This window comes from Sceloporus occidentalis, unplaced genomic scaffold (assembly GCF_023333645.1).
Source record: "Sceloporus occidentalis isolate IW3139 unplaced genomic scaffold, rSceOcc1.0.p SCAF_132, whole genome shotgun sequence".
In the NCBI taxonomy this organism is placed as follows: domain Eukaryota; kingdom Metazoa; phylum Chordata; class Lepidosauria; order Squamata; family Phrynosomatidae; genus Sceloporus; species Sceloporus occidentalis.
In genome coordinates, this window is record NW_028317112.1 from 2760698 (window position 1) to 2787378 (window position 26681).

Sequence of the window (26681 nt, forward strand, 5' to 3'; positions counted from 1 at the left end):
TTTTCAGAGCATTTGCTCTGAAAAAAACCTCGTCCTATAATCGAGCAAATACGGTATATTTCCATATATTATATTTGTATATGGTGTGTGTGTGTATATATATGTATATGTATGTGTATATATAGTATATATATATATATATATATATACAATGCTGTTCTATGGAACCTGTATGTTCTTAGTGATATACTTTGGTAACGTACATTTTTTTTTTTTCTCTCTCAGCAGGTGTCGGATGCTGGGCTGCGGCAATTGTCAGCTTTTGCCCTCAAGGTGCCTATAACCTACGTTTCACCCATGCCAGATCTCTGAACAGGGGGCTTCGAGGCGCCCTCCACCCACCCGCCTGCTGCCCCAGAGCCATGCTCATTACCCTTTGCTACGTGTATCTGTGGCTGCGTGTCCGAAGTGGCTATGCTGTGCTGATCAGGAGTTGTGTGCGCAAGCTTCACAGGACCAGCTCCTTCACGTTCTGTGCTCAGGGGCCCCAGCATCCCGGCATAAAGAGCCCTAGTGGACAGCAGACCCCAGGGGAAGATAAAGTCTGCCTGAAGGTGGGCAGCAAAGTCTTCCTCATTGAGGGTTCCCAGGTACTAACCGTTCAAATTATATTCTAAGCCGTTTGCTCGCAAGACGCCGGCAGCGCTCTCTCGTGTTGTGAGACGCCGGCCTCTCCGGGAGCAATATGGAAACCAGCAAATAATAATTCTGCCGCTTACCACCTTGCCATTTCACAGCGTTTGGCCCGATCAGGCCTGCTGATTACCTAACGGGGACAGCGGGGTAGTGCCCGAAAATCAGGACTTTACTACATTAATCAGGATGGCTCGAAGGTATGGCTCCTTACTGAGCTGAATGCCATGGTCTAACACGCTTATAACCTATTAGATTATAATATAACACTGATAAGAGGGGGTTAAGTATAGGGAACGGCTCATTTGTATGTAAATAAATATAATATGGATAAAGCCATAATTTCTATTACAACAATGTTTCCAGAAGTTTCATTTTAAGTGATTTCCCAGATATTGCTATTTGTAGAATTCACCTATTCTCTTATTGTTTTTTTTTCAATTTCAATTTTATTTTCTTGCATTGAGTCTAAAGGGTTAAGTAAAGTGAAAGGCTCTCCTTTCTGCAACCTTGCTTTTGTTTTCATAGGTCCGCTGAGCAAAGTTGTGTGAAGGTGACGGCTCCCGTTGTAAACCTGACAGGTTCTAATGTTAAAAAGTATATCTGGATCCCTTAACCGAAACTTTTTTTTTAGTAGTTTAGAAAAAAAATCCAGAAACAGCAGTGCCAGACTCAAGGTCTGGACCGGTTACTAGCAATGAACGAATTTGGATAAATTACTGGTGTTTAAAAATAATAAAAATAAAGCCGGGGTATAAAAAATAATCTACAGTATATGCATTCGTTTACTTTTGATTTAAAGTCCATTATTTGATCCCAAACACCTTCTGAAGCTTTAAAGGAACACTAATCAGGTTTTTATATCCAAAAATAATTCTGATCTAATTGATTCCTGTTAAATCGGCAAAGGGTTAGCTAATGTTTTGTCCCCGTGTGACAGATCATACAATAAAGCACTATATCTGCATAGAATAATACTCCCCATATCGCCAAATATACGGGACGGTTGGGATAGACCTTTCTCTCAGTCTTTAGTTTGGTTTGGGGGTTTAGTCACTAAAACCAATAGTTTGGAATCGCTTGCTTCACTTAGCATTGTGACGAGACAGTTTCTCCTGCAAGAGGGTCTGAACTGGCCCTGCATAATGCATAGTTGAATATCAACTGGTTCAAACATGCATTATGCATATAATATATAGGGTTCCTAGCTTTTTCTAGCACTCTAGGTTAATGGTGTCCCAGGAACACCCCAATAGCAGCACTTACTCGCTAACATAGGAAAGAACCTCAAGGTGGCGCTCTCTGCAGCTCCATGGTTCTCACATATATTATATATATATAATATATATATATATATATAAGTATTATATATCTGCTAGGGCCGCCCTGCATGTAATAATTTAATAGCATGGCAGCCTTCTTGTCGTGTTCTGAGATGGGTTTTTAAGATACTAATAGCACATAGAGCGTTGATCGCTAACATTTGGCACGGCGCGTGTGCAGCGGGGCCTGGACTTTTAAGTGAGCACCTGGCAGGTATATGAATTCGCTGGCAGCCGTCCCGAGCCGTTCTTTTATGAACACAGCTCTGCGGGTAACTTGTCACAGCCCTTTATTACAAGTTATATTTAAGATGGTTGGGACCTTGCTGGGTTCCACATAAAGTTCAGTTTATATTTTCGGGGCTGTTGCCCTGGTAACAGTGCGTGAGTGGATACGTTAGACACACATGTATGCATATATCCGTTGCATGGAATGGCATGATTGTATGTAAAGACCCACAATTCGCTGGCTGCTTGGAGAGTCTGTGTCGCGTTGAACTTTCTTTTGTAAACTGTTCTTGTCTTTCAGCTCTTTGAAGATTTAAACAAGTGGAAGTTGCTGCTTGGATCCTCCGGCGATAGCGATCTGGGCGAGGGGAGCATAGCCTTCATAACCGAGAGTGTCTCCTTACCTGGCGAAACCGGATCCTCCGCATTAAGAGCCTCCAGAGAGGTGAGCCGTGTCCTTCCTCCCCAAGTGTTGTGTAAACTATCGATACAAAACCTTAAATAATAAATCCCTCTGCACTTCAGACCAGTGTGATATATGTGTGTTATCGTGTAACATATGGAATCCTCCCAAATCCTTCGTTTTATCGCTGAATACAGTAAATAAATCCACGGAATGTTGAAAACATTGAAATAAACAAAATATGCATTTGAAATGCGGATAACCTGGGCAGAGGCGTCCTAACGTCGTGATCTCTGGATATTTGTGATTATTCTCCATTGTGTTATCTTACACCTATTGTTAAAGGGAAGTCCCCTGTATGCGCTGTATACAGTAACTACCCCTCACCCAGCGCTGTATACAGTAACAGCCCCTCGCCCAGTGCTGTATACAGTAACCGCCCCTCCCCAACCCCTCGCCCAGTGCTGTATACAGTAACAACCCCTCACCCAGCGCTGTATACAGTAACAGCCCCTCCCCAACCCCTCGCCCAGTGCTGTATACAGTAACAACCCCTCCCCAACCCCTCGCCCAGTGCTGTATACAGTAACAGCCCCTCCCCAACCCCTCGCCCAGTGCTGTATACAGTAACAACCCCTTCGCCCAGTGCACTATGTAGTAACAACCCCTCGCCCAGTGCTGTATACAGTAACAACCCCTTCGCCCAGTGCACTATGCAGTAACAACTCCTCGCCCAGTGCTGTATACAGTAACAACCCCTCGCCCAGTGCTGTATACAGTAACAACCCCTCGCCCAGTGCTGTATACAGTAACAACCCCTCGCCCAGCGCTGTATACAGTAACAACCCCTCGCCCAGCGCTGTATACAGTAACAACCCCTCGCCCAGCGCTGTATACAGTAACAACCCCTCGCCCAGCGCTGTATACAGTAACAACCCCTCGCCTAGTGCTGTATACAGTAACAACCCCTCACCCAGCGCTGTATACAGTAACAGCCCCTCCCCAACCCCTCGCACAGTGCTGTATACAGTAACAACCCCTCGCACAGTGCACTATGCAGTAACAACCCCTCGCCCAGTGCTGTATACAGTAACAACCCCTCTCCTAGCGCTGTATACAGGAATGTAGGGTTCTACATAAATGCTAATGAAGTCCGTTCCTCCATAGACTGTCATAGCCAGAGTGTCTGCCTGAGTGGTTAGACTGAGCCATTCTATTGCTTACCGAAGGCAGTATGATAAGGAGTGCGTGTACAAACAGTACGCATATAAATGGCTGATTTGCAGCTGCCTGATTTTGCACAATTATATTGTGCAAAAACTAAACAAAAGAAAACGGCACATGACTTATTTTTAATCTGATACTGCTAATGAAAAAACGTGGCGGTCTTTCCTCTTTTGAGTTATTGTTCCCCTGGTTTAAATAAAATAATTTAGCTTTATATTTGAAAGGCTCTATATTCCCCGTACATTATGCAGGGGTCAGCAAATGGAGAGGTTTTCTCCTGATATTTCCACATTTGCGAATAGATATTTGATGAATTTGTAGGCGATTCTAGAAAAGTCCTCTAAACTCTGCAGTTTCGGAACTCCTTCTATTGACCACAAATCCTTTTACAGGACTCTAACTCTCATCAGGCTTTGACGCAGCGGACATGACACGGGAGTGGGGGGGTCTCACGCTTATGTCTCTGTGTGATGTTTTAATAAACGGGTATTATATTTATTTGTGCAGATTGCAGGGCTGTTCGCGATGTGACGTTCGCTTTATAAAACCAATACAATTTGGTCTTCGGATTCATCTGGAGACAACAATTAGTTTAAGATTGAAGTCAAAATATATATAGGGTCCCGGTACAGAGTGCACTTTTGACGAAGCAGCCCCGTCTGTAATGATGAAGCGTACCCAAGGATTCGCTTGGTCTCCGCGGTGGGAAATCCTCTTGTTTGGGGCAAGTTCTGGCTTCCTTTGCTTTGATCGTTAAGCGTCGGCTACCTGCTCAGGTTCCCATCAAGCCACAGGAAGGGCTTGACTTTTAAAGCGTCCCTGTTTACATTTGGGATGACTGAATGGGGATCGTGCCTTGTACCTGGCCTGCAACGCCACACGCTCCCGCTTTGATCAGGTTACCGCAGCCTTGTTTTGATTGCACCGCAGCTCTTGTCTTGGCCGTATCGGTCACGGAGGATGCACTTTGGTCCAGAGCCTATATCTGAGCCCGGGAATAATGTTCAACGGAGGCGGCTGTCCTGGCATATTGGTGTCTAGGAGCCTTCCCTAAGCCTCTAACCCTTTGGGGTTTATTCACTAAATGAAGAGTTGTGTTTCAGCTCCTTGACTTCACTGATCGTGATGAAGGGGGAATACAGGCAGGTTTCTCCAGTACAAAGGCTAAGCTGGTGCTGTATATAGTAATTATGCACGAAGGTCCCGAGACACCACTCTCCCGGTAACTCTCCCTTTAGTGAATAGACTCATTTGGGTATCATTAACCAGATTTAAAAACAGTTCGTTTGATTAGTGTTTGAGCTCCATTATAATATTCATGGCTGATTTTTTTTTTTTTAAAAAAAGAAAAGGCACCATGTCATGGGATTTGGGCCGGTACTCGGTGTTGGCCAGGAGATGGAACCCGAGTGGCGGTTGACGCAGGGATGTCCGGTCCGTTGTGGTATATTGTTCTGGTGAATCTGTCTGCTTTTATGTATATTGAAGGTATCTACAGTATATTTCCCATGAAAAAAAGCTACATAATACTTTTTTAAGTCTTAAGTATGGCTCGTGGTTATCCAGCTTTGTTGTGTATCGCGCTGAATATATGCATCTTGGCCATTGTTCAGCGCTGATTTATCCCAACTAACCTGTGTTTTCTCTTCTCTCCCGGGCCAGATTCGGAAACTGTCTGAGTACTGCTTGCCCCTGGCTCTCTGTCATGGAGATTCCTCTAAATTGCTTGCCGAAGCCAGCGTTGAAAACTTCAGCGAGCTCGGAATAGCGTTCATGGAAGACCGGCTGCAGATGGATAATGGATCGCTGCTTCAGAAAATCACCTGTAAGAAGCATCTCTTTATAAAATTACACGTATTCATCAATCAATCAGACCATCGGGAAAAGGTCACTTGTACTCTTGTTTACCAAGTGGCTTGTTGGGTCTGTTTATTTTATTAACCGTTCATTACATTCCAAATAGCAGCAATAATAGAGGTGCAGCCCAGTGATAGAGAGAGCATCCTCGGGCTGCGGTATAATAAGACAAGTTCTGTTCCCTCGCTGCGTGCTTCTATATATATATATATCTCTATCTCTATCTCTCTCTCTCTCTCTCTCTCTCTCTCTCTCTCTCTCTATATATATATATATAATATATATATATATATATATAATCTCTATATCTCTCTATCTATCTCTATCTATATATATATATATATATATATATATATATATATATATATATATATATATATCTCTATATCTCTCTCTCTCTCTCTCTATCTATCTCTCTCTATATCTATATATAACGCCGGGCTTCAGCAAGGAGGGTGCAGGGAACATAGATCCTTCAGCCCACCCAAGCATTAGGCAAGAAGGAAATAGTGGATAATTCAACTGTAGAAAATAGTGGTGAGGAGAAGAATCTACGGTAGGTGTGCATATATGTTTTGTACGGTAAGAAGGAGGTCTGTTACATTGAAATATGGACTATGTGCCTGATGAGTACCTGTATACACAGTCTATAATCCAGCTACTAGCTAAAATACAAGTTTCAGTTGCCTCCCCCCAATGTCATGCTGGGGTGGGAATATGCATTCCTTACCTGTTTGGAATAAAAAGTCCCATACGTTTAGCAGAAGCTGCAGCTCCAGAGCCTCTTCCTTGATCTGATTATTGAGCCACTTTTGACTCCTTAAAGCAGGCAAACAGCGGCTGAAATAAATAGCAGCGCTTTCTGCGCACGCGTCTCCTGCGAGTCAAGTAGCCGTACCTAAATGATCATTTAAAGGGGGCGCTCGGCTTCATACGGATTAAAGCGCATGTGAGGGCCGGAGTATCCCTTTATTATTCTAGATAAAACACGAGTTGTCTGTTTTCTGGAGGAATGTCTGTGTCGGATACTTTTAATTAGCTGCCCCGTAATCCCGTCGTTGGGTTTATTTTGTCAGCGGCTTGGACCTCGGATAATGCTTCTATGGTGAGTTGCAGCGACTGTTTCATTGCCTGCGTTGCTTATTCTTTCTGATTTGGTTACTTTGTGCCGTGTCCTGCTCCATCTATTAACCAGAGGCACGGAGCAGATGCTGAAACGCGGACTTCATTTCAGCGCTCTACTGTTTTTATTTCGAATGGAGTTATTTTGGGGAAAGGGACACATTTTATATTATTGTCCCCGGAACCTGATGTACCTTTTTATTTGTTTTTTTTATAGCTGTGCAGCTCAAAGCGTTAACAGCGGAAGATAAAACACACAGCGTAAAGGCAGAAGTTACCGTGCCGCGTAAATCCACCCTGCCGTCCGTTCGATTGTCCTCGGAGGCAGAGATGGGAGTGAATGAAAGTACCGAAATGGCAGCTCCAGATCAACACAAGGGCAGCTCCGGTTTAAATGAAGAGTCTGATGCCCCTAACAAAGAATCTGCCCCCGGCGAGCATCATCATCTCCACCTCTCCAGCTGCCACGAATGTCTGGAGCTGGAGAACCGTACCATAGAGTCTGTCAGGTTTGCCTCTGCGGAGAACATTCCCGACCTCCCGGACGAGTTCATCAGCTTAGAAGACCATGCGGATCAGGGCAGCGTCGGGGAGAATCCCAAACGAAGCGGAAAGCCTCCTAACGTGCTGATATACTGCGGCGCTGCCCCCGGGGAGACTTTTCAACAAATCAAAGATGTGTTGCTCCAAAGTTTTGACTCTTCTAGATACGTTGTATACTCTATCCCCGATGACCAGGTCCACAAAGCTCCTTGGATGGACAATTGCTTGCTGCTGGTTGTAGCCGCGGAACACGTTCCCGCTGACGTCCGTAAACACTTTATGACTTACTTGTCCAGAGGAGGAAAGATTTTGGGGCTTTCGTCAGACTTCACTTTTGGGTGCGTGTCGGTTAAGCACAAGTCGGCACTACGGGGGTCCGTTCAGGCTCTGGTTTTCGGCAAACCCGAGTGCTCGGAGACCAGCTTCGACGTGATGGCCAGCGGCAAAGTGTTCGCGAAACAGTCTGGCGGAAACCAAGTCCAAATGGAGAGCTGGGGTCATTTGGACAATGAGAGTAAAGACTTGGTGGTGGTTCGCCAGACTTGCGGAGACGGCGGAGGAGAAGCCGTTCTCTGTCAGGTGCGGTTATGTTGTAAAGTTTCACTTCTGCCCAAAACTTTTTCCAGTAGCCGTGTCTGCACTTAACGCCGGGCTATTAGTCGTGGCTGATATGAAGGGGATTGCCCACCATGGTTGTATTGTAGAGCATTTACTGTGTTACATGCGAGTACTCGCTTACCCATGATCCTCTATTTCTTTATACTGCATGTGGCGTCATACTTAATCAAGCCATGTATGCTACAAACATGTCAAAATGTGACTTTATCTAGTATTGTAAACAATCACGGTCTCCATGCTGAGCTGATGCTTTATGGCAATGCTAATGAAGTCCGTTCCTCTATAGACTTTCATTAGTCAGAGTTTCTAGATGGTTGATTAAGACTGATCCATTCTATTGGTTTACAACAAGCAGTACGGTAAGGAGTCAGGATTATCAGATTAGGCTAACAAAGCTAGAAATGGCTGGGTTGCGTTGTACGTTTTATTTCCCCTTCGGCAAACCATTAGTCAAATTTGTAAGTAAAATCTCACATTTGTAATTTTATTCTCTCCTCTGGAGTTCCATTTAAGAAGATTTTTCAGTTTCTATGGCAACAAGCTATGGGTGCCTTTTTTAGTATCACGTGATAGGCTTCCGTACCGTATACGAGACATGTACACAGTCTGCAACAAATGAGATATCTAGCATTGGCTCGTTTGTCTTGTAAGAGGACGAACATCATAACTACAAGCAATGCAATATTTTTTACATTTCTTTTTGAAGGTGAAGTTGGAAGCTGCTCCCGAATTACTTGCTTATCAGGATAAGGGGACGTTCGACTCTCTGAAGCTGAGCAACCCGCGGAGGCACGAGGTGCTGTCACAGGTCCTCAATGGTCTGGGCCTAGAATGTGAGCGGCGGACTGTGCCCTCTCTGACCCCCGTGTACCTGCTGACCTCAGAGCCGGTAAGTCTCTTCCTTACCTGACTTACCTAAAAAGATATATATATATATATATATATATATATATATATATATATATATATATATATATATATATATATATATATAACCTACGTAAAGGGCCGCTGAGCTGGGTTGACCAGGTGAGTCTTTTAATCTGGGATGCAGTGCATCATTGAGCTTAACCCCTTCACGACGAAGCTTGTACATATGCGGGCTCACAGTGCATTGTCCTTAAGGGGTTAATAAATCCTTTTAGTGTATAGAAAATGTCTGTGGCTTAACTAAAATGTTTAAATGAACAGGGGAGAGCTGACCAGGAGGTTGGGATGGGGCAACCTTTCTGTGCTCTGTTTTTTGCGTTCCTTTTCTGAAATTGTGTTTCGGATAGAACTGCATAGAATATATCGTATGTACTGACCTACAGATATGTCTTAAACTGCTTTATTATCCCCCCCCCCCGGGTATAATGTCCCAGGCGGCCTCACCAAAGATTGAGGACATTAACGTGCATTTTTTAAATGTTTTGCTTTTAAAATCAAACAGCGGGATCCCTTTCTGTGCATGCGCGTGGAGGAAGTGTCTCAATACTAATGTCTTTAGCTCTGTGAAAATTATTCTGTAAATACACAATAATAATGATTTATTCAATTTGGGCTGAAAAATCCTCGGGAAGCTTGCGCAGCCAGGTGGTGATTTTATTTTTTTTTGTATGCTGTTGCTTCTTAACTTTTATGCTTTTATAAAATGTTATTTAAATCACGATGCATCTCGATAACGGAAGACACCTGTGAGGAAATTCCTAAAATAATCGTTGCTAGCGCTCTTATACTGCCCTCTCCTGGTGGAGGACGGAACCTTCCACCACTCTTTAATAACCGTTTTAGATAATGCTTCCAAAAATATTCTGCTTTTTTTTCAGGCAGCTGCATATTAGCCATTTTTTTATTTTTTTTTTATGAGTTCTCGCTCTGTTATCTGAGCCCCCATCTAAAAGACAAATCCCCCGACTCCTTATTCTACTGAATGTAAGAAAAAATAGTATGGCTCAGTCTTAGTCACCCAGCAAGACACTCTGACTAATGAAAGTTTAAGAAGCACCAGGCATCATAGCTTTGCTATAAAGAATATCCTCAGTGTGGTGATTGAGCCGGGAAAGTCACCTAAAATATCACATGATTGACAGCAATGGCGTCTGCAGATAAAGGGAGTTTATTGGAACAAAATTAGATAAAACCCGATTTTTGCTATTACGGTATATAGCGCTGGGGGGTTATTGCGGTATATAGCGCTGGGGGGTTATTGCGGTATATAGCGCTGGGGGGTTATTGCGGTATATAGCGCTGGGGGGTTATTGCGGTATATAGCGCTGGGGGGTTATTGCGGTATATAGCGCTGGGGGGTTATTGCGGTATATAGCGCTGGGGGGTTATTGCGGTATATAGCGCTGGGGGGTTATTGCGGTATATAGCGCTGGGGGGGGTTATTGCGGTATATAGCGCTGGGGGGTTATTGCGGTATATAGCGCGGGGGGGTTATTGTGGTATATAGCGCTGGGGGGTTATTGCGGTATATAGCGCTGGGGGGTTATTGCGGTATATAGCGCTGGGGGGTTATTGCGGTATATAGCGCTGGGGGGTTATTGCGGTATATAGCGCTGGGGGGTTATTGCGGTATATAGCGCTGGGGGGGTTATTTCGGTATATAGCGCTGGGGGGTTATTGCGGTATATAGCGCTGGGGGGTTATTTCGGTATATAGCGCTGGGGGGGTTATTGCGGTATATAGCGCTGGGGGGGTTATTGCGGTATATAGCGCTGGGGGGGTTATTGCGGTATATAGCGCTGGGGGGGTTATTGCGGTATATAGCGCTGGGGGGGTTATTGCGGTATATAGCGCTGGGGGGGTTATTGCGGTATATAGCGCTGGGGGGTTATTGCGGTATATAGCGCTGGGGGGTTATTGCGGTATATAGCCCTGGGGGGTTATTGCGGTATATAGCGCTGGGGGGTTATTGCGGTATATAGCGCTGGGGGGTTATTGCGGTATATAGCGCTGGGGGGTTATTGCGGTATATAGCGCTGGGGGGTTATTGCGGTATATAGCGCTGGGAGGGTTATTGCGGTATATAGCCCTGGGGGGTTATTGCGGTATATAGCGCTGGGGGGTTATTGCGGTATATAGCGCTGGGGGGTTATTGCGGTATATAGCGCTGGGGGGGTTATTGCGGTATATAGCGCTGGGGGGTTATTGCGGTATATAGCGCTGGGGGGTTATTGCGGTATATAGCGCTGGGGGGTTATTGCGGTATATAGCGCTGGGGGGTTATTGCGGTATATAGCGCTGGGGGGTTATTGCGGTATATAGCGCTGGGGGGTTATTGCGGTATATAGCGCTGGGGGGTTATTGCGGTATATAGCGCTGGGGGGTTATTGCGGTATATAGCGCTGGGAGGGTTATTGCGGTATATAGCCCTGGGGGGTTATTGCGGTATATAGCGCTGGGGGGTTATTGCGGTATATAGCGCTGGGGGGTTATTGCGGTATATAGCGCTGGGGGTTTTTTGCGGTATATAGCGCTGGGGGTTTTTTGCGGTATATAGCGCTGGGGGGTTATTGCGGTATATAGCGCTGGGTGGGTTATTGCGGTATATAGCGCTGGGAGGGTTATTGCGGTATATAGCGCTGGGGGGTTATTGCGGTATATAGCGCTGGGAGGGTTATTGCGGTATATAGCGCTGGGAGGGTTATTGCGGTATATAGCGCTGGGAGGGTTATTGCGGTATATAGCGCTGGGGGGTTATTGCGGTATATAGCGCTGGGAGGGTTATTGCGGTATATAGCGCTGGGAGGGTTATTGCGGTATATAGCGCTGGGAGGGTTATTGCGGTATATAGCGCTGGGGGGTTATTGCGGTATATAGCGCTGGGAGGGTTATTGCGGTATATAGCGCTGGGAGGGTTATTGCGGTATATAGCGCTGGGGGGTTATTGCGGTATATAGCGCTGGGAGGGTTATTGCGGTATATAGCGCTGGGGGGTTATTGCGGTATATAGCGCTGGGAGGGTTATTGCGGTATATAGCGCTGGGAGGGTTATTGCGGTATATAGCGCTGGGAGGGTTATTGCGGTATATAGCGCTGGGGGGTTATTGCGGTATATAGCGCTGGGAGGGTTATTGCGGTATATAGCGCTGGGAGGGTTATTGCGGTATATAGCGCTGGGGGGTTATTGCGGTATATAGCGCTGGGAGGGTTATTGCGGTATATAGCGCTGGGAGGGTTATTGCGGTATATAGCGCTGGGGGGTTATTGCGGTATATAGCGCTGGGAGGGTTATTGCGGTATATAGCGCTGGGAGGGTTATTGCGGTATATAGCGCTGGGAGGGTTATTGCGGTATATAGCGCTGGGGGGGTTATTGCGGTATATAGCGCTGGGGGGGTTATTGCGGTATATAGCGCTGGAGGGTTATTGCGGTATATAGCGCTGGAGGGTTATTGCGGTATATAGCGCTGGGGGGTTATTGCAGTATATAGCGCTGGGGGGTTATTGCAGTATATAGTACTGAGGTTGGTTATGCGCGAGGAGAAAATATATATATTTTGTTTCTTCCTTTGTATGGGACGTCCGCTTTAGGGGGATGAAGTGGTGATACAGGCTGTGATACTCGAAGAGTCTTTAAGTCAGTGGGAGACAAAGGGTTGCTCATAGCACTCCCAGCCAGGCTTTGTGAGACATAGTTCAGCACTTTGACATCCACCTCTTCCATCTCTCAGTGTCCGTTTACTAATAATTTTTTTATTTACATTTAAACCGGAATAAAATAGTGTATGTATTGTATTTTGTATATACTTGTATATTGTTATATTGCTTCTAAGCAGGCATTTTTAGATAAATTATTTTAAATATTAATATTTCATATATAAAACAAAAATGTTTTCTTCAATAAACATTTGCTGCTGTTTTTTTTCTCACTGTATAGTGCCAGGTTAATTCTAATGGCTCTTATTTGGGGTTTTAGACAAAAAGTGGCAGACAACCACTATGTGTCTCATTTTATACCGGATTTCATGGTTCAGATTACCAAAAATACTTTTGATTCTTACCTTGGCTTTAAGAACCCAAAGTTATTTTTCAAAGCCCCGAGGTCTTCGAGAAAGCAGCTTGCGCATTACACGATCCAAACTTCTTTCTTCCCAGACATCGGTACAAAAAAACCTAGGAAAGCAATTCTCCTTTAAACATAATTATGGCTTTAACTGGGAGAAAAAATAATAATTAGAATAATAAATATTGATTTTAAACGTCACCGACTTCTATAACTTTGGTGTGACCCAATATTACAAGAATCCATAGTCCTATTTATTTTCTCTGGTCGTCGAGCGACACTCTCTAAAGAGAGAAGGGATCAAGATCTGGTCCCAGCTGATTGGTTGGGGGAATATGCTGATGTCATCATTGTGCGTCTGATGTCTGATGATGAGATGAGGCGCCATAAATATATATTTTTTTAATTCCATGAGCAAATAAAAATGACTTCTCCGATAGACGCCAAGTCTTACCGCTCTCTATCTTGTTTCTATACTTCTCTGAGTCGTCGATGTTGCTTAGAATTCTTTTATCTTTAGACCGTTCGTGTCCGTTGCTGCTCCACCATCTTTTGGTGGCATGTCCTCGGCGTACACAGGAAAATCCCGCTCCTTTTTAACGGTTTCAAAGAGACCCTTTAAACCTTGATTAACATTTGTCTAGTTTAAACTCTACGAAAGTAAAATTTATGGCGTATCGAATCACCCGAGAGAGGTTTTTCTTCCACTTCGAATATTCCCAGTTTCCCTGTAACCGAGTCCGTTCCTGGCTACCTTTTAAAGGTTGTAAAATAAAACAATTGTTAAGCGAGTTAAGGTCTACGGAGACCCGTTACCGCTCTCCATGAGAAGCGAACCTGTAAAACAGCACGGGGAAGGCTAAACTTAATACCGCGAGCGAAAGGTTCTTAGCGAGGAAGGGAATTGGCTTAGAAATTCCCTTTAAATCCGCAAACAGCTGCCTAGACGGGAAAAAAAAAAAAGAATAAAAAAGTCCAGTAACTATGAACTTGCAACTTTTACCGTCTACAGAAAATATTTGATATTGGGGGGGGGAAATAACCCCGTTGTGATCATGACGTAAATTTGCTGATTACACAGGCTATCGTTAAAAAGCATCGCACCTGAAAAGTGAACGGCGCTCACCGGCGTGGAACGCGAGGATCGGGCCAACGAAAATCCTGCGAAGCCTTAACGTCCCCCGCGTGGGCCGTAAATAACCGCGCGGCCGACGCGAGAGAGGACGTACTCGCTTTCATGTACTTAATTGATACAGTCTATAACGTTTCCCGTTCCGTGGAACCAGATTGTAAACGGGCGAAAAGTTTGTTGGGCCTCGCGGATGCGAAGAGTGAATGACAAGAAGTCCTTTGTCCCGGGCGTCAAGAAAGTCAAACTGCTCGTTAACACTTTTTTGGTATTGTTTGCACAGATGTCTTTTTCATTTCATTTTTTTTCCCCCTTTTTACTGTAATGGGGGGGGGGGGGCTGTATGGATTCCTGTAATATTGGGTCAGACCCGGTACTCGGAATATTCTCAAAGACCGTTATTACTAGACTTGTGCATTCGTCTTCGGGCGAACATGAAAACGAACACGAAGACTGCGTTTCGGTGTTCGTTCCGAAGAGAAGACGGCGGCGGTAAAACGGCGAAGACGAAGACACACACCGCGAAGATCTTTTTAAGAAACTCTCTTAAAAAAAATTTAATACAAAAAAATATATATACAAAAACAAATTTTTATATATATATTTTTTTTTGTATTCATATTTTTTAAGAGAGTTTCTTTGCAAGGTTTTATTGTACTTGTCTACTAAATTCTTATCCCGCCGCATTTTGTAAACAGTTAGCAGGTCAGATTAATTGAGTGAAAATCTGTCCCAAACACGACTAAAATGCACTTTTATGCGGCCATGCCCTGCTGCGCACGCACAAACATACCGGTACATTCAGCAGAAGCAGGTGGAAAGCAGGAAAAATGGTACAAACGTCCTTTTTATTACAAATAATGATGTAAGCACAGATAGTGTCACGCTGCAGAGTGCACAGAAAATGGACTCCAATGGGAATTTTTATATTTTAAAAATATTTTAATTAATGGTATTGGGAGCAAAATGCGTAAGCTGCGGAAAGATGAGGCTGGGTATAGAAACATGTTATGGAAAGGGAAAGAATTGTCATTAAAAGTAAGAAAATGTTGGAAGTATGACTTTCAAAAAAAATGCTACTGCCCATTTATTCTTAAAAAGCATTAGTTTTGTAAACCTTACGTATTATCTAAATACTTGAACCCTACATCAATGAATGAAATAAAACGTATTAAAATATTTAATTTCTTTTAAACGTATTTTGCGGTAGACGTAATATGTTTTACAAATCACTAAATATATTTTTAGCCCTTGGAAACAATTAAGAAGGTTAATTTCTGAATTCAATTTTTATATTGTTACAAAATAAATATATAAATATATAGATATTATTGTTATTTTATTATCATTGTTGGTGTTTTTCATCTTCTATGCTATCGGTGAATATGTCTACTTCAGAGTAAACTGAAAAGGGCAGCTGTAACAAAGGCAAACGCTTTAAAAGATCCGCGAGTCCCTCTTGAATTGGACGTCTTTACGATTCCGGCCGTTGGCTTCTTGACTTTGCATCTATTTGGATAACCTCATGAATCTGAGGATTCCGTCAAACGCATTTGATGCCGGCTGAAGGCAGATGTCGGATATCGACTGCTTTCTCCGTGCTGCTGTCATTGGGAGCGCGGCTTGTGATGGCTTCATACGGCGGGGAGCGCTCCGAAAACAAACAGATGGGAGACATCGCAAGTCCAGAATCATTTTTCCAATCACAGCTTTGTGCCAAACTTCCCCGGTGTTCTAATTCTTCCCTGGGGTATTTAATAAAGTTAACGCGGATCAGAATAGCCTGGATGGCTAAACGACAGGACTAGTTCTGCGACGGACGGCAATCATGCCTAAACTCGTTTTTTTTTTTTTTAACGTAATCAAACTTTTATCGTTGTTCATTGTCTCGATCAACTTTGGTGTTTTGTCTTACTTTACTTTACTGGGAGGGTGGCATATAAATGGAACAGCCTCCCATCAGAGGTGTTACAGGCTCATACGGTGAGGGTATTTAAACATGTAGGGGATAGGCATATGGTTTCGGAATCTAAGATGAGATCACGGACTGATTAGGGTCTCGGCTTTTACAGCAGGAACAATGGGCAGACTAGACGGGCTGACAGGGTCTTCTCTGCCGGCAAGTGTTTCTGTGAGTAGTCCATGGCTGGACTGGTCCGCTGAGACCTGCTCTGGTTGGTATTTAATTTTTTGCTAGTGCTCCAAAAACATTACTGCATGCATTCTCTAGTTATTGGAGTTAGAGAATTAATCTCTTAATTTGTTTTTGAACTTTTTGCACATGCTCAGTAGCCCCCCCCACCGAAGTGATTGAAGCAGCAGCCAATCATGCGCATGCTGACAAAACCTCAGCGTACAGGTAGTATACATATGATTGCCTGCAGCTGCATTGCATGCGCTAAGATGCATACGGAGGAATGCTTCCTGCTTCTAGTGGAGGCAGCTGGGGGCGGAGTTAACCGAGTTAAACTTTCTAACACCAGTAAGAATGCCTGTGCCGGGCAAAAGGGACCTTCGTAGTCTCCTGGAGATCCTTGTGGCATGTCTTGCCAGTGAGCTGTCCTCTTTCTTTCATTTTATCCAATTGTACTCCCTGTAGTGCTTTACCAAATAATCCTTAACAGTGCATCTTATGCGCGAACAAAAATAAATAAATGATATCCTTATCCTCATAGCCATAACATAGAATGTAAGCTCTGTGGGGCAGTAACTTCCTTTACTAATACATTCATTACTATTACATCCCAATAAAGATGCCCTTTTTTATGTAACTGCACGTGTTGTACCCACACTTTTATTGTACTATAAACTGGAACGCTCCAAGTCAATATCTCGGTTAAAAAAATACCATGAAATGGATCAGGAATCCAGCACAGACGGGGTTAATGCTGTAAATGACTATTGTAGCTGGTAACGATTGATTTTTAATGGAATCTCTTCATAGGCGTACAGAGGCCCTTTATCACTCCCATCACTCCTGTGTTCCAATGGCCTTTTATCACTCCCATCACTCCTGTGTTCCAATGGCCCTTTATCACTCCCATCACTCCTGTGTTCCAGTGGCCCTTTATCACTCCCATCACTCCTGTGTTCCAATGGCCCTTTATCACTCCCATCACTCCTGTGTTCCAATGGCCCTTTATCACTCCCATCACTCCTGTGTTCCAATGGCACGTTGTGTTCCCTGATGTAAGTTTTTAAAAGGCTAATCGATAGTTAGAAAACCCTTTTGCAATTATGTTACAGCTAGAAATTTCAGTTTTCGATGAAAACAGTGAAGTGACTCAAAATGTTTGCGTTATAGGGTGTGTGTAATATATATATGTGTGTGTGTGTGTGTGTGTGTGTGTGTGTGTGTATAATACATACGTCAAGTAAGTTGTTGGTATAAACTTGGGGTTTATTTTTTTAGTTTGTAACATACTTCACTATATACTCTGAAGGACCCAACCTGTTAGGCTGAGCTCGCTCTGTAATGCGCCATTCATGATTTGCCCGTAGTAACGCTTAACAGGAAGGGGAACAAACATTTCAGCTCTGTGCCCCTTATTCACAAACCGGAATAACCCCCGTATGTTCAGATTCCTCTCCATTCCCAAAGTAACACGATCTAACCTTGTAGAAATGAAACCGGTTTCTTCTCTTCTATTCCGTTATAATATAGAATTCTATAAATAACGACAACAAAAGAATGAATGCGTGATAGATTTTTGTCACCATTGACCAAAGCGTTATTTTTTTACACATTCATTATCTTTTAATACCTGGTGTGTAAAATAAATTTTGAGCGAAAAAAAACATATTACGGAACAGTGAGGCTCATTCACAGAGCGGAGGTCCTAAATAAATATACACCTTGGCCCTTCAGCCCTGAAAATGTTTTTCCTCTGTTATTTGGCTGTTTTCGCATGCGCGGGGCTATTTGCGCTCGCATAGGGTTTAGCTCTTGACCTGGCTATTTTCCTATAATAAACACTCTGGTGATGAGGGCAGATTGCTTCCATATTGAGTTTGCTCTGCGCGGGGCAGGTAAACACCGACCTCAAGTGCTGGCTGATCTCAGAGGTAAAGAGTTGCTCTGCATCCAATACAAACTGAACACAGTCTATATATATTATTAAAGGGGATGTGCCTTATTATAATTTTATGTACACACACTATCTATATCTCCTTTTTCTTTTTTCTTTCTTTTCTTTCTCATTTTCTCAATCTCTTGAATTCTTTCTCCATCTTTTTTTTTTTTCTTTTGCCCTTTCTTCTTTTTTTTTCTTTTTTGTCTTTCTTTTTTTTTTTTCTTTTGCCCTTTCTTCTTTTTTTTTCTTTTTTGTCTTTCTTTTTTTTTTCTTCTTTTTATTCTTCCTTTCCCTTAAACGAAGAAAAGTGCCTTGTGAAATGCTGCTTACATCCAGTTGTCCATCGTCCAGGGCTGCAGAATATTATCATGCGATATAAATCTATAAATAATCCTTTCCAGAACGTAGCGCTATCTCAGCCTTGCCTATCGATTAATTTAATTAATAATCGCACCAGTACTACTTGAGAGTTGTTTTTAGCAATGGTTTTGCCGTTGTTCAGTGGCTAAGGAACTCCGTAGCCTTGTTTATACTGTAGGTGAAAATCAGAGCGTATTAGGGCCACATCTGTTAATGACTCTTCTTTTTGGTACAACCCCCAGTATGTTCCAATTCTAAATGCAAAAAAATATCTAAAAATGCATTCTGTATAACTGGGCTTTAATGCCACGTTTAAAGGCATGTTTCCTTCATAGTTAATGTTACTTATTTTTTTTTTTTTCAGTACTTTTTCTTGGCTTTAGCGTTTTTTTTTCTTTCTTATTCTACCAGCAGAGGGGCGCTCTTAGCTGTGAAAGTAAAATAATAGCAGCATGTGTCACTTTAAGGTATTTAAATCTTGTAAATCTCTTTTGCATGATTGTGTTATTCCTGGAATATCCACTAGGGGTCACTGTTGACTGACTGGGAGTCGAGGCGTAGCGCCATCCTACTCTGTATTCTCCGAAAGGAGCTGGTGAGGAGGGTTTACCCTTTAATGTGTGATCCCAGAAAAAAAGTGTTTGGGGGGGAAAAGCTACAGCGTCAGAGAGTTTTAATATGGCGGGGGGGGCGATGTTGGGAAATGTTTGTTAGAGAGTTTAATGCGATGACAGTAAACAGATTGCTGAGGGTGCGAGTTATGATCATCCATCAATTATTTAGGTAGAGACATTCTGCAGCCTTACCCAGCGAGCTTATACAGAAAACATAACTTTTAACCCCAATTGGCATTTAACCCTTTTGGTGTTAACCACTTATCGGATACCCAGTGGACTCGGGGTGCAGACCACGTGTTGTATAGCTGGTGGTACTCTTTAATCCCCCCAAATGACCTTGTCTGTGTGTAGTGTATACATTGGCATTGTAATGTGACAGGTGCCCCCCGATGTCCGAAAGAACCTCTCCTTGTACTTATTATTCGTGTTTGTGAATTTAAACCACCGTGATCTTCAGCCAGAGTCATAATGGGGCTTATGGAAGCTTTAATGGTGGAAAATTGGTGTAATTATTGTTTCTTATATGTGCCTAGCCTGGGATATGCTGTGCGCTGTTGTTCATGGGCGACCTATACGTATGAATTGGATAGATTTACCAAGGGATGTGGGAGCTTCTGAAAACATTTCAGGAAATGGTACATTTTTATAAATAATAATATTATTGTTAGTATTATTATTGCAGATTGGATGTATAGGAGCCAGCGTGTTGCCCACCTGTTCCCTCCCACCGCGTCCAGGACGCAGCGAGCCGTGCCCACTTCTAACTATTCTAGAAGTAAGGGGGGGGGGGCAGCTAGAAGACTGTAGTTTTTGCCTTAAGTTCCAAAGTATCTCGCGTCAATGAGGGTTGGCATCGATCGGGGCAAACCGATTTATTTTGAGGCTCCCCAAAATGATGTCATTGTTTAAAAAAAGAGTGAAGTAATGTGGTGTATAGACCGTTTACCTGACAGCTCCACTTTGGCCTTGATTGATGGTGGCGCAACTCCGCGGATACACAGGCGAGAGCTATTAGGGGCTGATTTGTTTCACCCGTAGTACGGCGTAAGGACACTTGGCTTCGTAGAAGCGCCATTATTTTTAGTTCATTAGTCAAAGGTCATTGGTTTCTAAATGGCGGGTGATGTGGGTGGCGCTTTGTAATGAGGCAGCAGAGGTACCCTAAGAGATGGGCATTAGAGGTGCTGTTCCACTTAAACAAAACTCTTTTGAATCCTAAGCAAATAAACCTCATCATATTGTATTAAACATTTAGTATCACAAATGTGGTGCCTACAAAAATGTGGTGTTTTATGTTTAAAGAAAAATAATGTATTCGAAAGGATCGGGCGTACATTGGCGTTGGGAATGATCTTTGTTACCGGAGTATGCATTTAGTAGAGTTGGTGGAACAGCAGCTTTAAAGCTCTGGACATAAGAAGAGCGTGATGGCTGTACCTGTGATCTGCCCGGGTCCGATAGCAGAGCCCTGCCCCGTCTATACCCCTCCCAGGTATGGGGGCTCACAATTTAGTTTGGGGGGGGGGGGGCTCGGTTAGCCACACATGGGATATCACTAGCCTCGTGATAATTCACACGCGTGGCCGATGGCTGGATATGCGCAGCACGTTTAATGCTTGCGTAGTGTGGGGTCAGGCATATCCGGGGCTTGCTTCTATTCCTTAAAACAGAAAACTTCCATTTCCAATGTTTTTATTACGTTTCATGATATTTTAAAACTATTAAATAGATGGATTAAAAATAATACTTCGGGACAGTAAGTTATTTTGTGGATGGAGAAATCGGCCAATAAATATTTATATTTAATCGCGTCTTCTGCTCTTCTTGCATAAACGACGTTGGAAATTCTCTGAGCGCTCCGGTGTTTTCGGAGGGATCGGTGTAGCTTGTTGTCCTTTTGAACGCCAAAGTCGGACGCGGCTTGTGTGGCCAAGGAACACTTTTGGAACACGGCGGGCAAAGCGCATCAACGATAATATTTGTCATGGTTTGGTGGAGGATCGTAGAACGTCTTGTGTGCTGGAGAGGTCCTTCGGTGGAGGCGTCCTATTAATGTTTAGTCATGTGACTACACCTGTCTAAATAGACATTGATTTTATCCCGCTCTCCTGGAAAAAGCCGGAGATGGCAGTCCGTGGCAGGGCCAGCATTGTCTGATCGTTTTTTCAGTTCTCCCCTCAACCTTCCGCGGGTGCCTGAGTCCATCGACAATAATCAGCAACTTAACAATAGGGGAGATATAATTTAAATTATAACGTGGAGGAGTATAGCTGGGCGAGCCAACTCCATGGCTCATGTAGAGAGGAGGAGTACGAGCCTGAGCTTCCTTTTTGGCAAGTAATTTTTTTTTTTTTTTGTCTACATGCAAAGGACCTTCCTTTTTGGGCCATACCGGCTCAATTACTGGCCTGCTTGCCGTCATCTACGGAGGAATAATCACGCAGATCCCCAAAACATGTTACGATCGCCGCTCCAATTTTGTAACCCCTTTGAGGACAAAAGGCATTATGTGGCGTCCACCAAAACAAACGTCCTTGGAGACCACGTGGGGGGGGGGGGGGCGTAGAACATTGTGTGATCCGCGGTAGATCTGATGACTCTGTGTATGAATACGATTGAATGAAAGCTCCAATTCTACAAAAATAAATATATATAAATATATATATATCTAAAGACTGGGAGTGAAATGACGGTTGAAGAAATATGTAGCAAAAGTGGTAAAAATACTCGCTGGTAAGTGTAGAAACATAAAACATCTTGTTGCGATAATCAAATGTAAAGTGTTAGATTTGGGAGAAGTTACAGATCCTCTTTAAAGGGATTATATCGTTAAAATGTACTGTTTATCTTAGTCGTAACCACTTGATTGCTACTTTTATGTATTATGTCTGTGTATGTATGTGTGTGTATGTATATATATGTATGTATGTGTGTGTGTGTATGTATATATATATATGTATGTATGTGTGTGTGTATGTATATATATATATGTGTATGTATGTATATGTATGAATGTGTGTGTATGTATGTATGTGTGTGTGTGTATGTATATATATGTATGTATGTATGTGTGTGTGTGTATGTATATATATATATATGTGTATGTATGTATATGTATGAATGTGTGTGTATGTATGTATGTGTGTGTGTGTATGTATATATATGTATGTATGTATGTGTGTGTGTGTATGTATATATATGTATGTATGTATGTGTGTGTGTGTATGTATATATATGTATGTATGTATGTGTATATATATATATATATATAAAATTTAATCTCAGTTTTCGCGTTTAACCCCTACCCTTAAAATGACTGAAGAATTCTCATAGACCCATGGAGGGCCAGATCATTCTCTAAGCAAGAAGGACACCTTCCCCAGGAGCCACAAGATGAGGGGCAATCCTGAACTATCTGCTAGCCCCCCTTTACTTAACAAAGCATGAATTCAGCGCATGCCCAGTGAATACCATTCAAAAAACACCTAAAGGCGTAAATATTGGGGATTCCGTCACACTCTATGGCCATATATCGCTTCGTCCCCCAAGTTAGGCGAGTCCCACCTAATTTTTCACCCGATGTGACGTCGGCCCCCGACGCAAATACCAGGATCCCTTATTCCGCCTCGGAGCCGGGGAGCTTTACGTCGGCTCCCTCAGACTCCCGATACTATCGATCTAAAAACATTATTCACAATTCACCTCATTAGAATCCCGGAAAATCTGAATCTGTCCTGAAAGAATAGTATTATCTTTGTCCAGGGAGAACGTTCATGGTTATGCTCATTTAAATCGGCGAAGGCGTTTGATCCCGCGCATGATCTCGCTGCCATTTTCAAGTACTGGAAGTTTTCCCGTCGGAGGGGGAACCTGGCGGAGGATCAGGTTTATTTTATTTGTACTCCCGGCGTGGATTCCTGCCGATGGACCTTTTTGTCTTTCACACTCCCGTCTCGCCAGATACTTTTTATTTTTTTTATGTATTTCTGCAATTCGGCCGCTGAAAACCAAATTAAGTTATTTGCAATGTATCAATATAAAAAAGGTCTTTTTCGCTTCGTGGATGACTTATGAGTTTGGCCACTCTTTGCTTTTTGCGGGAGATGATCTCATGTTACAGTGTAGCCAAAATCTAATTAGGGGTTAGATACACGGTATGGTATTGAATTCTGCTATAGATTTGATAAAGCGGCCCTTGATAGGGTTTTGACAGGACCTAGCGTGATGTGATACAGATATATCGTTCATTGGATACCTGGCTTTACTATCCGTGAAAGTGAAAACTACATGCAGAGCGCACACGTTAGTCCCCGAGCCGTCACGTTACGGGCCGGGCGTCTCGTGCCTGGTCTGGGGGTCTCGGCACGTAGTCTCAGAAGTGTCTCATCGCTCCTCGCCGTGTCTCGGGGCAAAAGGCATCATACTTCATAATTGTCCATGCTGGTCAACCTGTTTACCAAGAATGAACAAGAAGATGAAACTATTTCTTTAGCATGGCTGTAATGCAGCGGGGTGAAAAAACAGGCGACCCCCCCCCCCCCACAAAAAAAAGTGTTTTCCAGAGCAGGAGAGAAAATGTAATTTGCTGTAATTTTTACCCATAGTCCTTTATTGGATTTTTTAGAGGTTGAAAATCTTATAGTTTATAAAATATACTGTCCTATTATACCTACTGTACAAATGGGAGCCATACTAGGAGCTCACGGGAGCATGGGACTCGTGTGACATGTGACTCATTTTATAAATGATAAAAATATACAAATAAATGAAAAATGTTCGAAAGTTCAGTGCGTTTTTTTTATTTTTTTGTCCACCTGCAGATTTGAGCTCTTAAAAGGAAGTCTCTGTATAGAAAATGTGGTTGAAAACAAAAACGGAGATCCCGTGTTTAGTTAACAGACCAATTTTACAACGAAATGGTGACGCTTCAACTAGTATTGTAACAAAAACAAAAAAATAAATAAAAAATTGAATGGATTCACCCTTGGAAAATCTGATTGCCTTTTTAACCAAATAGCATTTATTATTATTTATTATTATTTTCTTCTGGATCAATTTTTACATTATAACAGAGGGTTAACCCAAACAACTTGGATGATATGTTTTTTGGTGCTGTATCTGGGTTTTCTTGTGTGTTTTTTTTTTTTTTTTTTTTGCTGGTATTGTTAGCTTTCTTTGTAAATATCTGGCAATATTTTTTTATTTTTCCTTTCTATAAAGGATTTTTTTTTGTTTTTTTTTTGCCGGTATCAGATCCACATTGAGATAGACCATTGTTGGTGAATTTACATATCTTTAGATAAAGTCTATTTAAAAAAAAAAAAAGTAAAATATACATAAATTCCGGTGCGACTTATTCCTGTCTTCCCCCAGTTATTGGCTTTTCTTGTATTGATAGATATTTTTGAATTTTATTCCTAATGTGCACCAAAATGTTATTTATTCGCTGCATGGATTGCCAGGTAAATTGGGTGGATTCCGTGTAGTTAAAGGGGTTCAGTAAATAGCTTTGCATGTTTTATAACTGGTGCAGGAATCACCCTAGATACTCCTAGCTTTACAAGTAATTAGTTTATTCTTCTTTTATACATTTACGGCTGAACCACATAAAAAAATAATGCAATATAAAAGCACTTTTATTCTCTTTATGTATCATTTACTTTCTGTGATGATCAATCTTCCAAATTGATAGAATGTAACAAGTTGACTATACTTTGCGCTACTTTTATTTAAATATTTTTTTCAAATTTTTGGGGGGGTTGCTGGTTTAAAGTTTCTTATCTTTCTATTCAAGCACAAGAGGCAAGTAACGTGAAAATGACTACTAAAATTGACTAGTTTTCAGACTGTTTGGTTTGCTTCTATTAGACTTCAAATTTATGATAAATTATAAAAAAATTATTAAAAAAAAAAAAAAAGGTTGGCTGCTTTTGAGTTGAAGTGGACCTTTAAGTGCCCTGTGCCCTGGATAATGAAGGCATTTATCATGCCGCCTCTTGTTTAGCTGTGAGAAGATTATTGGAAATGAAGGTTTTTTTTAAGACACTACATACAGCACTGGCCTGTTTCATGCATTCGCTCAAAAAGTAGCACTTTTCTTAATCGTGCTTCATTCATATGTAACGTAATTTATGTAATTTTGTATAAATAGGTGCAACCTGAATCTATTTTAATATTCAATAAATCATACTGAATTGAGAAGTGTCTGGGTATCCACCAAGGCGGTGGAGAAGGCTATGGTTCTAAAATATTTCAGCGCCTTCACACAATCACTCGTTTAGAAGTAACGGAATGAAGAATGGATAAAGAAATTTTAAACAGTAAGCTATGGAAACCCACAGGATTCATCGCTTTACATGTTCCGCTGAGCTACTGAATGCTAACTAGATGTGGCCCTCGTGGAGTCTGCACATAATTCTCATCCGGAATAGCACTTCATAATTCTATATAATGAATCCTTCAAACAGATTTATATGGTTAAAAAGTCGTTTTCTGTGTTTTAAAGTTACCGAGCTGACTTTTGTGAACTTTGGATGGAACTCTTGACGTGGTTGGATTTGCAATTCCCGATCGGTAAACGTCCCATCTTTAATTTGATGGCTTCCCTGGGCAAATACTTACCGGTTTGGCGCTTTAAAGCGGACAGTTTGTTGAAACGTGACAATGGTCCTTTGCGACAGCAGGGATAATGGCAGAAAATGTATAGATCAAAAGAGATTCTTACCCGATTTATTCCTCTGCTGATAAGTGTGCGTGTAAGTGTGATTATTTTTTTTCCGTCGGACAAATACGTATTTACACCACGGAAGTAAACGATGAACTTTCAATCAAAATGTCATTTAAGTCTGGGATAAAATAAAATAAAACTTAAGTTTAAATGGGTCTCTCCGTCTCCAGTCTGCGCCATAGACGGGCTTTGTGAGCTACTTAAATTATTATATATATTTTTTATAACAATTGAGAAGATCCAAAAATAACAGAAAAAAATGTAATGCAATACGTGAGACATGACAGATGATGTCTGCCGGGTACCACGGTATGAATTCATCCTTTTTTGTAGCAGAAACTCAATTTCTTTCTCACGATCCTCTCTGTCTGTCCGTACAGAATCTCTACCCTGCGGTTCTCCAGTGGCTTAAGGCCAGAGCAGCCAAAGAAGGGTTAATAAACTCTAGCAAGATGACCCTTAAAGTCTGTTCTTCCGCGGACCCCCGTATGGAGATAAGTCCATCTCTTGTGCCTCTGATAACTGATGCCGACGACGTCTTGTTTGATGACTTCAGTCTCAAAGTCTACGGGGAGAATCTCCAGACAGAAAAACTTGGGAAGACGATACTGTTTACCGAAGTTACCACGTCCACCTTCCATCTTCTGGACGGGTAAGTTCCTAATTCATCTTGTGTATTCCTGCCATTCATGATTTTCACCATCAGCCCTTTAGAATGGCAATAGTTTAAAGGGAAAACTTATGGAATATGTTGTGTATGCGCTTCAGCCTTATTCAGACATTAGTTGTATAGTCCATGTTAAAAATCTTCATACTAATAATATAGTAAA

At 42.3% G+C, this 26681-nt stretch overlaps 1 protein-coding gene across 1 annotated transcript in view; it reads left to right on the forward strand.

Annotated features, from left to right (window-relative positions):
* Nucleotides 1-362: 362 nt before the first annotated feature.
* The window catches only part of LOC149281467 (biotin--protein ligase-like), a 61984-nt gene continuing 35665 nt past the window's right edge, over nt 363-26681 (forward strand). Inside the window, exons 1-6 of the mRNA XM_089499309.1 lie at nt 363-590; nt 2485-2628; nt 5476-5638; nt 7010-7914; nt 8660-8842; nt 26232-26503. Of these exons, the coding sequence (XP_089355435.1) occupies nt 363-590; nt 2485-2628; nt 5476-5638; nt 7010-7914; nt 8660-8842; nt 26232-26503 (1895 nt within the window). The remainder of the gene's footprint in view (nt 591-2484; nt 2629-5475; nt 5639-7009; nt 7915-8659; nt 8843-26231; nt 26504-26681) is intronic.